The 12,814-nt window shown below is 35.1% G+C and overlaps 1 protein-coding gene across 7 annotated transcripts in view; it reads left to right on the forward strand.

The window, feature by feature from the left end:
• Positions 1–12,432, forward strand: part of CNTLN (centlein) — a 360,970-nt gene extending 348,538 nt beyond the window's left edge. For all 7 annotated transcript variants that reach the window (XM_066368220.1, XM_066368223.1, XM_066368224.1 and 4 more), the window contains one exon: positions 11,632–12,432. In XM_066368220.1, coding sequence (XP_066224317.1) covers positions 11,632–11,733 — 102 coding nt within the window. In that variant the 3' untranslated portion in view covers positions 11,734–12,432. The remainder of the gene's footprint in view (positions 1–11,631) is intronic.
• Positions 12,433–12,814: the final 382 nt, after the last annotated feature.

A 12,814-nucleotide genomic window follows, 5' to 3' on the forward strand; every position in this document is an offset into this window, starting at 1 on the left:
TAACAAATACTAAATAATTCAGTGTTGATATTTGATTATTAAAATATTTTGAAGATAAAATTTTAGGAAATCTTTCCTTTTATATCCTCTCTCTGTGTTGGTTGCTTTATGTTAGCAATTTTCAACTGGTGTGCTGCAAGAATTTTTAAAACATGCAATACCTGTCTATTTAGTCAGGGCACTGACTTCTTCTCCCTTAGATTTTCAAATTTAAAAAAAATGACATCAGCCAACAATAGGCATCCATGTGAATGCCCTATCTTAAACAATAAATATATAGATCATATAATAGAGTTGCATCTTATTGGTTACATTGCATAATAAGGTTGCATCTGATTGGTTAATGCTTTGTACCAAAAGTCCACATATATAAGTATAGACACCTGATTTTTTAAAAAATCACTTTGGAGCAAAAAGAGTAGGTAATTACTATTATTTACTTATTTTTTTGGTAAACCAATTAAAATTATAACTATTTTTTGTCAGATTAGCAAAAATATAATATTTTTATTTTCTTTTTATTCAGTGAGAGGAGGGGAGGCAGAGACAGACTCCCACATGCACCCCAACTGGGATCCACCTGGCAAGCCCACTAGGGAGCAATGCTCTGCCCATCTGGGGCATTTGTCTGTTGCTCAGTAACTGAGCTCTTTCTAGCACCTGAGGCAGGGGCCACGGAGCCATCCTCAGTGCCTGGGGCAGGCTCACTCCAATCTAGCCATGGCTGCATGAGGGGAAGAGGGAGAAAGAGAAGCAAGAGGGAGAAGAGGTGAAGAGGCAGATGGGTGCTTCTTTTGTTTGCCCTGACTGGGAAGCAAACACAGGACATCCATACGCCGGGCCGACACTTTACCACTAAGCCAATGAGCCAGGGCTAATTTTTTTTGGTGTGTGGCAGAATTTTAGTAATTAGTTTATATGTAATATGTGATGGAAAAGGTTGAAAATTGCTGCTTTATATGATAGAATTCGGAGATTATAGGAGTTGATCTGGTGTTGTGGTTTTATTTGTTGTGTAAGGATTAGGCCACAAAATTGTGTCCTATTAACTTTTCTCTGCATTTGTTTGTTGAAAATTTATATTTATAAAATATTAACCACCAAATAAAAAGCTGTTCTGCCCTGTGGCAATATGGGACTACACAATAATATAATACCTACTGCTACCATTAGCCAGAAGTGCATGAAAACTAAAAGGTCTAAAACCTTAACTTACCTGTATTTAATATAGAATGCAAATATATGTGTTCATTATTTCAAGTACTTCTGATGCAACTGGTACTTTTATGTATTTGATTTTTACCTATAACTGCCCTTTATCCCCACAGATTTCTAGTAACAAGAATCACACTGAAAAACATATTTCTAATATCCTTCATTTGTTATGGCATGGCTGCCTTATAATTTCTTTGAACATGTTTTTTGTATTAATTTTTTTTACATTATATATTTTTTAATTTTTTAATTTGATTTTATTGGGGTGACACTGGTTAACATAATTATACAGGTTTCAGGTGCCTAATTCTATAACACATCTCTATATACTGTAGTGTGTATCCACCCCCCAAAAAACATTAATAGGTTTTTTTAAAACTTACCATTTGGCAGAGGACAAAAAGAAATTAATGATTATACTAAGATGAGAGGATCCAAAATGAGGCTTTCTTTTTTTTGTAGATTAGTGAATTAGAGGGGAAAAAAGACTTAGGAAAAGTGGGCCAGTACAGAACTATAAAAGTTTTTGAGTAAGAAAGAATGTCCTAGCCATAGGAAGAGAAAGGGTAAGTTAGATGTGATCCTCCTTATAGTGATGGAATCAATAGCAGTAGTGAGATTAGATGAATGGGTCAGAAAGCAGAAACCTAAGATGGTTATGTTTAATATCCTATATGATGAGAAAGAAGATGATATCTTTAAGTGTTAGGGATTAACAGATGTAGGTCAGATTTGGAAGAAAGGAGACATCAAAAATTGAAGCCATAGAAAATTTAGTAGGTGTGTTTCATTAACAATATTCAAGGACTCATGATTTGTCATTAATTCACCCCTGTCTTCTGTATGGCTTATCTTAGTGAAATTGAACTATTTAAGAACACATTTCACACTCTTACAACTCAACAACAAAAAAAGAATAAACTAATTTGAATTGACATTTTAAAAGAAGATATGCAAATAGCCAGTAAGCACTTGAAAGGATATTCAACATTGTTAGCCAGTAGGAAAATGCAAACCAAAAACCAAAATGAGATATATACTTAATAGGCAGTAAGATGGTTATAATAAAAAATCTTATTCTATTCTATTAATGTGGTATACCACATAAACAAAATGAGGGAATAAAAATGATCATATAAACAGATGTAGAAGAAACATTTGACAAAATCCAGCACCCACTTATGACAAAAACTCTTAGCAAAGTGGAGAGAACATACCTCAATTTAATATAGCCCGCATATTACAAACCTGCAACTCACAGCATATTCAACAGGGAAAAACTAAAAGTGTTTCCCTTAAGATCAGGAACAAGACAGGATGTTCACTTTCACCACTCTTATTTAATATAGTACTGGAAGTCTTAGCCACAGCAATCAGACAAGAAGAAGAAATAAAAAAAGTATCCAAATTGGAAAGGAAGAGGTAAAATTTTGCAGGTGACATGATAGTACATATAGAGAACCTTAAAGGTTCCACCAAAAAGCTACAATAACTGATAAATTTATTCATAAAGTAGCAAGGTACAAAATAAATATTCAGAAATATGTTGCATTTTTATACTCCAATAATGAACTGTCAGAAAGGGAAACTAAGAAAACAATCTCATTTACAGTTGCATCAAAAAATAAAATAAAATACCTAGGAATAAATTTAACCAAGGAGATAAAAGACCTGTATGTGGAATATTTTAAGACATTGAAGGAAGAAACTGGAGAAGAGACAAATAAATGGAAGCATATACTGTGCTCAGGGATAGGAAGAATTAACACCATTAAAATGTCTATATTACCCAAAGCAATCTATAGATTTATGTAATTTCTATCAAAATACTAATGAGGTTCCCACAAAACTAGAACAAATAATCCAAAATTTGTATGTAAACACAAAAGACCCTGAGTAGCGACAGCAATCTTGAGAAAGAAGAAGGAAGTTGGAGGTATCATATTGCCTGATATCAAACAATACTACAAGTCTATGCTAATCAAAGCAGAATGGTCGTGGCAGAAAAACAGACATATAGGTACATGAAAAAGAATAGAGAGCCCAGAAATAAATCCACATCTTTATAGTCAATTAATATTTGACAAGGAGGCAAGAACATACAATGGGGTAAAGACAGTTTATTCAATAAATGGTGTTGGGAAAATTGAACAGATATATGCAAAAAAATGAAACTGGACCACCATCTTACACCATATATAAGAATAAACTCAAAATGGATTAAAGATTGAAATGTAAGGCTCAAATCTATAAAAACTCCAATATAAAAAGTCCTGGCAGTTTGGCTCAGTGGTAGAGCATCGGCTCAGCGTGTGAAAGTCCTGGGTTCAATTCCCAGCCAAGGCACAAAGGAAAAGCGCCCATCTGCTTCTCCACCCTTCCCCCTCTCCTTTCTTTCTATCTCTCTCTTCCCCTCCTGCAGCCAAGACTTCATGGGAGCAAAGTTGGCCTGGGCACTGAAGGTGGCTCCACGGCCTCCATCTCAGGCACTAGAATGGCTCCTTTGCAATGGAGCAGCACCCCAGATGGAGAGCACCACTCCCTGGTGGGCATGCCAGGTGGATCCTGGTCGGGCGCATGCGGGAGAGTCTGTCTGTCTGCCGCCCCTTGCTTCTCACTTCGGAAAAATAAAAATAGATATTAAAAAAAAAGAAAAGAAAACATTGGCAGTAAAAGCTCTGATATTACTGCCATTTCTCTTAGCAATATTTTTCTGATGTATTTCCCCAGGCAAGGGAAACAAAAGAAAAAATAAACAAATGTGACTACTTCAAACTAAGAAATTTTGCACAGCAAAAAAATATCAACAAAACAAAGGAAAACCTACTGAATATCAAAGATATTTGTTGATACATCTGATAAAGGGTTAACTTTCAAGTTTATGAAGAACTCAGACAACACCAAAAAATAAAAAAATAAACTAGTTAAAAAGTGAGCAGAGGATCTGAATAGACGCTTCTCCAAAAAGAACATACAGATGGTAAATATTTATAGATATATGAAAAGATGCTCAACGTCACTAATCATCAGAGAAATGCAAATTAAAACCACAATGAAGTATGTATTACTTCACACCTGTCAGAAAGGCTAGCATCAAGTCAACAAACAACAAGTGTTGGTGAGGATGTGGAGAAAAGGGAACCCTTGTGCATTGTTGGTGGGAATACAGAGTGGTGAGAATGAACTGTCAGAAAGGGAAACTAAGAAAACAATCTCATTTACAGTTGCATCAAAAAATAAAATAAAATACCTAGGAATAAATTTAACCAAGGAGATAAAAGACCTGTATGTGGAAAATTATAAGACATTGAAGGAAGAAACTGGAGAAGAAACAAATAAATGGAAGCATATACTGTGGAATGGGAGCATACATTGCGGAAAAAATTAATAATGGAACTGCCTTAAGGACCGAGCAATTCCACTTCTAGATACATTTTCAAAGAAGCCCAAAACATTAATTCAAAAGAATATATAGACCTCTATGTTCATTGCAGCATTATTTACAATAGCCAAGATATGGAAGCAATCTATGTGCCTATCAATAAATGAGTGGATAAAAACATGGTGGTACATATATACAAAGGAATATTAATCAGCATTAAAAATGAATGAGCCTGGGCCTGACCTGTGGTGGCTCAGTGGATAAAGTGTCAACCTGGAAATGCTGAGGTTGCCGGTTCAAAACCCTGGGCTTGCCTGGTCAAGGCACATATGGGAGTTGATGCTTCCCGCTCCTCCCCCCTTCTCTCTCTCTCTCTCTCTCTCTCTCTCTCTCTCTCTCTTTCTCTTTCTCTCCTCTCTATAATGAATAAATAAAATCTTTAAAAAAAATGAATGAGCCTGACCAGGCGGTGGCCGGACTGGGATGCAGAAGACAAAGGTTTGAAATCCCAGGGTTTCTGGCTTGAGCATGGGCTCATCTAGTTTGAGCACAGCTCACCAGCTTGAACCCAAGGTCTCTGGCTTGAGCAAGGGGTCACTTGTTCTGCTGTAGCCCCCTGGTCAAGGCACATATGAGAAAGAAATCAGTGAACAACTAAACTAAGGTGCCACAACAAGGAATTGATGCTTCTCATCTCTGTCTTCCTGTCTGTTGGTCCCTCTTTGTCCCTCTGTGTGTGTCTCTCTCTGTCTCTGTCACACACAAAAAAAATGAATGAAATGTTACTGTTTGGGAAAGCATGGATGGACCTACAAGATATCCTAAGTGAAATAAGTCAATCAGAATAGGACAAATACCATATGATTTTACTTATATGTGGAGTGTAAAGAACAAAATAAATGAACAAGCAAATAGAAATAGACTTATAAAAATACACAGAACAGAAGGAAGGATGCCAGAGGGAAGGACAGTTGTGTGGCTGGGTGAAAAAGGTGAAAGAATTAGAAGTACTCATTGGCAGTTATAAACAAGTTATGGAGATGTAAAGTACAGCATAGAGAATATAGTCAATAACATTCTAATAGCTATGTATAATGCCAGGTGGGCACCTGAAATGTCAGGGGGAACACTTTATAAGGTATATGATTGTCTAACCATTATGCTATAACCTGGAACCAATACAAAATGTTGAATCCAAATGTAATTGAAAAAATAAAATTTTTTAAAAAGTAAAATTGATAATTCTTAATATCACATACACTATGTCCCCAGCATTAAAAAACATAGTCTTAATTGCATTTGATTTTGAATTTCAGTCTCCTGGCCATAGCTATAAATAAATAAGATAAGTTATTTTATTTTATTTTATTTCAGTTGACACATAAGGAGATGTCCCTTTATTTCACTGTAATTGTGATACTACCTCCTAATTATCAAAACAAGGAGTCAGTTATTTATACTCTGCTTTCTAGACACTATTTATTGTTCTGCTCATTTTGATCCTCAAAATTAAAGTGATTATAAAGGTCATTTATATATTCCAGGCCTTGATAATACCTGAAACAATACTTTGTACTTGGGAATTTATAAGGGCAATGAAAAAATGAGTAGAGATAAAGCTTAATTGATTATCTGGAAACTATTAACAAAACATTTACTGAGTGTGTACTACGTGTCAGGTGTTGTTCCGGTTTGGGTGCACAGCAGTGAACAAGAGAGACAAAGATCACTGCCTTCAAGGAGCTTATGTGCCTGGGATGGAAAATAATAAGCAAATGCTTAAAATATATAATTTGTGAAAATTACTAAATAATTAACAGAAGTATACATATTAAATAAAAAACATACATATTAAATTATGTATACTTGTATAAAACAAATAATATACATTTATAACCACAATATGGTTCTTTACTAGGACTTGTATAAAAACCCTGAGCCAGGAATGGCTACAAAATGTCTTGATCTTGTTTTGTTGTTGCCTTATTCTCTATTAATTACTAATCCTTTCCTGGATTTTGTTCAGTCCAGTTTTAGGCCACTTTGTCCTGGTACAGTTTCTTATACCGGGACAATATAAAAATTCTGTCTTTCTACCTTAAGTTTAGAATTTCAAATGTAGACTTGTGGTTTTCTTTAGCTTTGAATATCCCTGTTCCTATTAGTTGCATCAGATCTTGCTAACGCTGATACAATGGAATACTATGTTGCCATAAAATAAGAAGGAAATCTTAACTTTTGCAACTGTATGGATGGTCCTGGAGACTATTGTGCTAAGTGAAATAAGTCAGGCAGAGAAAGACAAGTACCATATTATCTCACTTATATATTGTCTCTAACACAATAAACTGAGGAACAAAGTGAAAACAGACAGGGACACACAGAGCAGATGGACAGCTGTCAGAGGGAAGGGGGAAGAGGGGACCAGATCAAAGTATTTGAAGGGATTAGCCAAAAACATTTATGTATAACACATGGATACAGACAATAATGGCAATAGCCAAAGGGAAATGGGGGTGGAGGAAGGGGGAAGAAGGCAAAGGAGGGAGAAATGGAGGCAGAAAGAGACTTTGCTTGGGGTGGGGGCATGGGCATGATGCAATGTGTATGTCAATGGTGTTATGTTGAGTTGTACATTTGAAACCTGTGTAGTCTGGTGATCTGTCAACCCAATAAATTGAAAAATAAATAAAATGGCTCTTTCATTGGTGCCCTCTCTGCAAAATATGTTTGCCTTATATAAAATGCTTTGCAATATGGCAATGACAAGGGTTTTATCAATCTTTATGGATTTTGTAAGAAAAAGTAACTTCCAGTCTGAAGATTAACTGAAAATTTCTCATTTCAACTCTGATCATATTTACTCTGTTGTTTTCTGTGTTGCACTTATAACACATACACACAGGCACACTCTCACAGTCACACTGTTTAGCACATAAACCTACATGCTCAGTCAGTCCACCCACACAGATTTCTCACATCTAGCTGAAATTGCAAAATGAATTCTCCATTCAGAGTCTTGCTAGGATTTTTTTTTCAATTTAATAATTTTAAGACTATTTTTATGTTTCCAGAAAAAAGACATATTTGGCCTGACAAAGCAGTGGCACAGTGGATAGAATGCCAACCTGGGATGCTGAGGACCCAGGTTTGAAACCCCAAGGTCACCAGCTTGAGCAGAAACTCACCAGTTTGAGCATGGGGTTGCCAGCTTGAATGTGGGACCATAGACATGACCCCATTGTCATTGGCTTGAGCCCAAAGGTCACTGGCTTGAAGCTCAAAGGTCCCTGGATTGAGCATGGGTCACTGGCTTGTCTGGAGCTCCCAGTCAAGGCACATATGAGAAAGCAATCAATGAACAACTAAGGTGCCACAACTCTGAGTTGATGCTTTTCATCTCTCTATCTTCCTGTCTGTCTCTGTTTCTCTCTTTGTCTTTCTCTCACTAAGAAAAAAAAAGACATGTGGTTAAAAGGTAACTTTTATATTAAGTGTATTTTACCACTATAAAAATTGGGAACAAAAATGAAGGTGAAAACAAATTGTAGCCTTTACTAAAGAGTGAGAAGAGCAAATACTGCCTTTTCTGTGAGCCTGTATCAGCAGAACTCTGATGTATGCCAGAAATATAAACAACATTCAGGAAACTTAGCTCAAAATTCAGGGCCAAAATTAAATTATAAAGACATTGTTCCTTCTTATAGCATTCTTGGTTATTTTAACAACTTCAATATTTTAATTATAATAGAGTATATCCTATTCTTTTAAATATACATATATAAATACATAATATATAGATTATATATTTATAAATATTTATTTATACTAAATTTTGCACCATTCACTTTTTAATAGTCAAATTACATTGATTTTTCTTAAGTCTCAGAGTCTCAATGAATGAATCATATTTTTTGTAAAAGCAGGTATAATACATAAAATTTAATATCTTTACTTTTAGTATGACTCAAGATAGATTAAAGTCCATTTGTATTATTAGAGCAGTATCTTTTGGTAATAATTTTTAAACCAAAAACAAGAATGATAATGGTTAAAATCTTAATCTTGTCCTATAAATTTAAAAAGTTACCATAATTTCTTTTTTTTCAAAACAAAAATTTTTAATTCTATACTAAGAATACATTCCAGTTAGTGCTGATGCTCTAAGTTATATAACTATATGTTTTGCAGTCATAGTTTTTAGGTTTTGTTATATTTCCCAGGTGGCTCTCAAACATCTACAACCATCATTCATATCTTACCTTTATACAGAAACACTTCTAAATGAAGCCACAATTTGTAAGTATAAGTGATAAATTTGAGATTGTCAGTAGCTTACTGGCTCCTAAAGGCAAACAAACACCTATTTTCATGAAAGAGAAACTGAATGTATGTGAAATCAGGGGAAATACCTCCAGCAATAGAAATCACATTTACCACAGGGGCAGCCAGAATGACTAGGAAGACCCACTTTAAGACTACAGTGTAGGCCCTGGCCACTTAGCTCAGTGGATAGAGCATTGGCTCAGTGTGCAGAAGTCCCTGGTTTGATCCCCAGTCAGGGCACACATGAGAAACAACCATCTGCTTCTCTTCCCCTCCCTTTCCCCCTTTTCTCTCTCTTCTCCTCTCACAGCCAGTGTCTTGATTGATTAGAGCATCACCCGGCTATCCCAGGTGCTGGGGATAGCTCTTTGGTCCTAGTGTGGGCCTTAGGTGCTCAGGATAGATCAGTGGATTGAACATCAGCCCCAGAGATGGGTTGCCTGGTGGATCCTGGTTGAGTGCATACAAGACTCTGTCTATCTCCCCTCCTCTCACTTAAAAAAAAAAAAAGACTACAGTGTAGACAAGCAAAATTCTCAATTCTTGTTCTGATGTCCTAGTTGAATTTTTATACTAAGAATCTCACTTAGTATTATATTAACTCTGCACTTTTTTATTTTTCTTCTTATGCTGAAGAATTCAAGTTTGAGTAACTGCACTGTCATAATCCGGGTATTGCTTCTCCTTTTTGATGCAAGAGAAAGAATTAGGCAGGTTTTCTGGACTTCGTAGTCCCTGGCACATGCCATCTGAAATGAAACCAGTGACACATAATTGTTGGATTTGTTATTTAAAATATGTTTGATAGGGCAAGTGAGAAAGAATCTTGGTTACTGGCCCATCAGGTCGCCACTTAATCCAACTCTAAAATTCTATCAGCATAAAAATATTTGTGTTTTTTATATCTGAGTTCTGAGGAGCCTTAGCTCCGTCCAGAATCATATAGAGAGAATTTAATTGACTCTAAACTGACTATATGAAATAAACTTACACTTAATCTGGACTCCAAAGTAGTACAAACTTCAGGTCTTCTTATTGATTTTAAAACATTTTGCACTTTAAAAAAATTGTGGCAAACAAATAAATAGAACATGTGAATTTTTAAAGCACTTTCCAAGATATGTTATATTTTAAGTATAGTTTCAGTTGTAAATCTACTCAATCTATATTCTTTTTATTGATTCTAAGATGCATTTTTCCCACATTTTCACGTTTCTGAAATTGGAATGTGTGTGCAGTATGGGTATATTCAAGTGGTAGAGTTTTTTTTTTTTTTTTAAGAAAAAGCTGTTTTGTGAAAATCAATGTGTGTCTCTTATATTTCACTATACCTTAAAACTGAACATATGTGATATTTTGGTATCTTATGCTTTCTGTAGCAGTAAGTTTCCAGTAAGACAAATGTGTAAAGCTCCTGATGTGGACTATAGATGTAGTCTGTCCTGACAGACTCAGGCTTCCTTAAGGACAAGGCAATTTATTATAAAGATAAAGAGGAAGTTAAGCTAGAAAGTTATCTAGGATCTGAGGCAATTTTGTGGACCAGCTTTGGTCTCTATTTCCCCTTCATGGCCTACCTAATCTGTTTTTATTTTGTGCCTGTCTGTACTGTTTTCGTTGCTACTGGCCAATCTTTTCTTTATTCTCTAGTTCAAATTTGGAAAAGACTGATTCTGGTTGGTTTAGCTAATTGTAATCACCTTAGCTGAGCCCAGCTAAGCAACATATTCAGTAGTCGTCTTTGGTCAGTGCTGACCAGTGATAGATGGTGGTCATCCTAGCACAAAAAAAGGACCTGATTCTACTTCTGCTCTCTGTGGGATGGAGTATGGGCATGCCGAGCGTTCTCATGAACATATTCAGAAAACCAGAAGTAGCCTTCCCCTGGTTACTCAAAAGGACAACTCTAAGAAATGACTTAATAAACTTCTTAATTATTATAAACCTCTTATTATATGAGACTAGATAGCTAGAAAGAAGGATTAAAGGAAGTTGATAGGGCTATGGGGGTACTTGGGGAATACTTCAAATTGTATGAGTTGCGTTCTTCAGGCAACCCGGTGAAGCAGAGGGAACAATAAAACTCTACTAGAAAAGTTATATAAATTATGAAATTTAAAAATATACCCTACATTTCATAAATTCAGCAGTTTGCAACATGTGTATTACACTTTGATATGCCAAACAAACTTTTATATAACAACTTAATCAATATGTATACTTTTGCCATTTTTTTTCCTCTGAAATTTTACCTTACAACTCAAGATGTTCAGCTCTAACACAGACAAGTGTATTGATAGTTCTCTCTCATTCTTTCATGAGTGATGAGGATGCAGTACCACCTCTGTGGGCTTGTGGGCCCTAGAGATGACTGTAACCTGCTATTGATCAGCTGACGGAAGATAAATGGCTGAGCTGCTTGTATTGCAGATTACATCATTAACATGGTCAGTAAACCATGAATTGTTCAATAAGGCGTTTATCTTTTTTCATTTTACTTCTGCTCTTTTATCATTTTTATTATAAAAGACAAAATTACCCACACTAACCAGCAAGATCAGTTGAAAAGAGACCCAGTAGGGTACCATTATGGGTGCAAAGTTGCAGACAGTTGGGTTCTAATGGTTTAATGATATTTAGTATATTTTTTTAACTGAAGAAAGTATAGTGTTTTGATAATCTTTTTTTTTTCTGTGTTTCTCTTACAGCTTCCTTTTGCCTCATATTTACTAGCAGCAGTACTGGAGAAAATAAATGAAAAAAAGAAACTAATTGAAGTGTATTTCACAATTATGAAAGGTATTAGATGATATTACAATAGAGAACATTTTTCAAGTGTGAAAACTTTGTATGTGGTGTGATTGGAAAACATGCATGCAGTCTTGATACAGTAACTGCTCCAGGTATCAAGATTCAGGTTCAATAGCAAAATAAGAAGTCTCTGAAACTAATTGATTGCTGAACAGGTGAAGTAATTAAGTGCATCACCATTCAAAAGGAAATAGTGTAGCATTTGATTGTTGAATACAAATATTGCCACAAATCAATGCAAACTTAAAAATGATTTTCCTTCCAATACATTAGAAGAAATTAGAACAAGCTTGACACACACAAATGGATCTGAAGATAAAAAGAAAGAAAGTAAACTGAGGATTTAATCTTTTCAGTTTTATAAAGAAACTAGACTTTTTACATAAAACTGCTATAAATGGCCTTATATCATCCAATGGGCAAAAAAATTTGTATTGTTAGCAAATATAAAATGAAGCAGCATAACTTAAGGATAGGCATTTAATGAAATAACTAGTGTGGTCCAATTATATTTGTTCTCAATATTCTGGATTATATTTGAGATTCTGTATTTTCCTAAAACTATTTGGCAAAAATAAAAATACTTTCTTTTTATCTCTCTCTCTCTTTTTTTGAAATTCATAATTCTTTGTGTGGTTATATAAATTAGCAAGGGGCCACAAACCCATAGTATAAAATTAGGCTAGGATCCCACTGCAGTTAACTAATTAGAGTTAAAGTCTTAACAATGTCATCCTTATTTAGACTCTTAAACATCCCCACACTTTATTTCACCTTTGTACTATGTTCCTGCCACACCTGTTTGGTTTATTTGGTTCACCACACTTGTGCCTGCCTTCATTCTGTACCCTTGCTATTCTCTCCTTCTAGAATAGTCTGTACTCAACTTTTCTCATGACTGGCTCCTTCTCACCATTCAGATTCATCTTACACATTCCTTTAGAGACATATTCCCTGGCCACCTTTCTATTTAATTTACTTTATAACACATTATCTATTTTATCTGTTAACTAATTTTCTTGTTATTCCCTACCCTAAGAATAGGTCCTATGAGATTAAGGCAGAGACATATCTGGCCTG

This window comes from Saccopteryx leptura, chromosome 2 (assembly GCF_036850995.1).
Source record: "Saccopteryx leptura isolate mSacLep1 chromosome 2, mSacLep1_pri_phased_curated, whole genome shotgun sequence".
Lineage (NCBI taxonomy): Eukaryota > Metazoa > Chordata > Mammalia > Chiroptera > Emballonuridae > Saccopteryx > Saccopteryx leptura.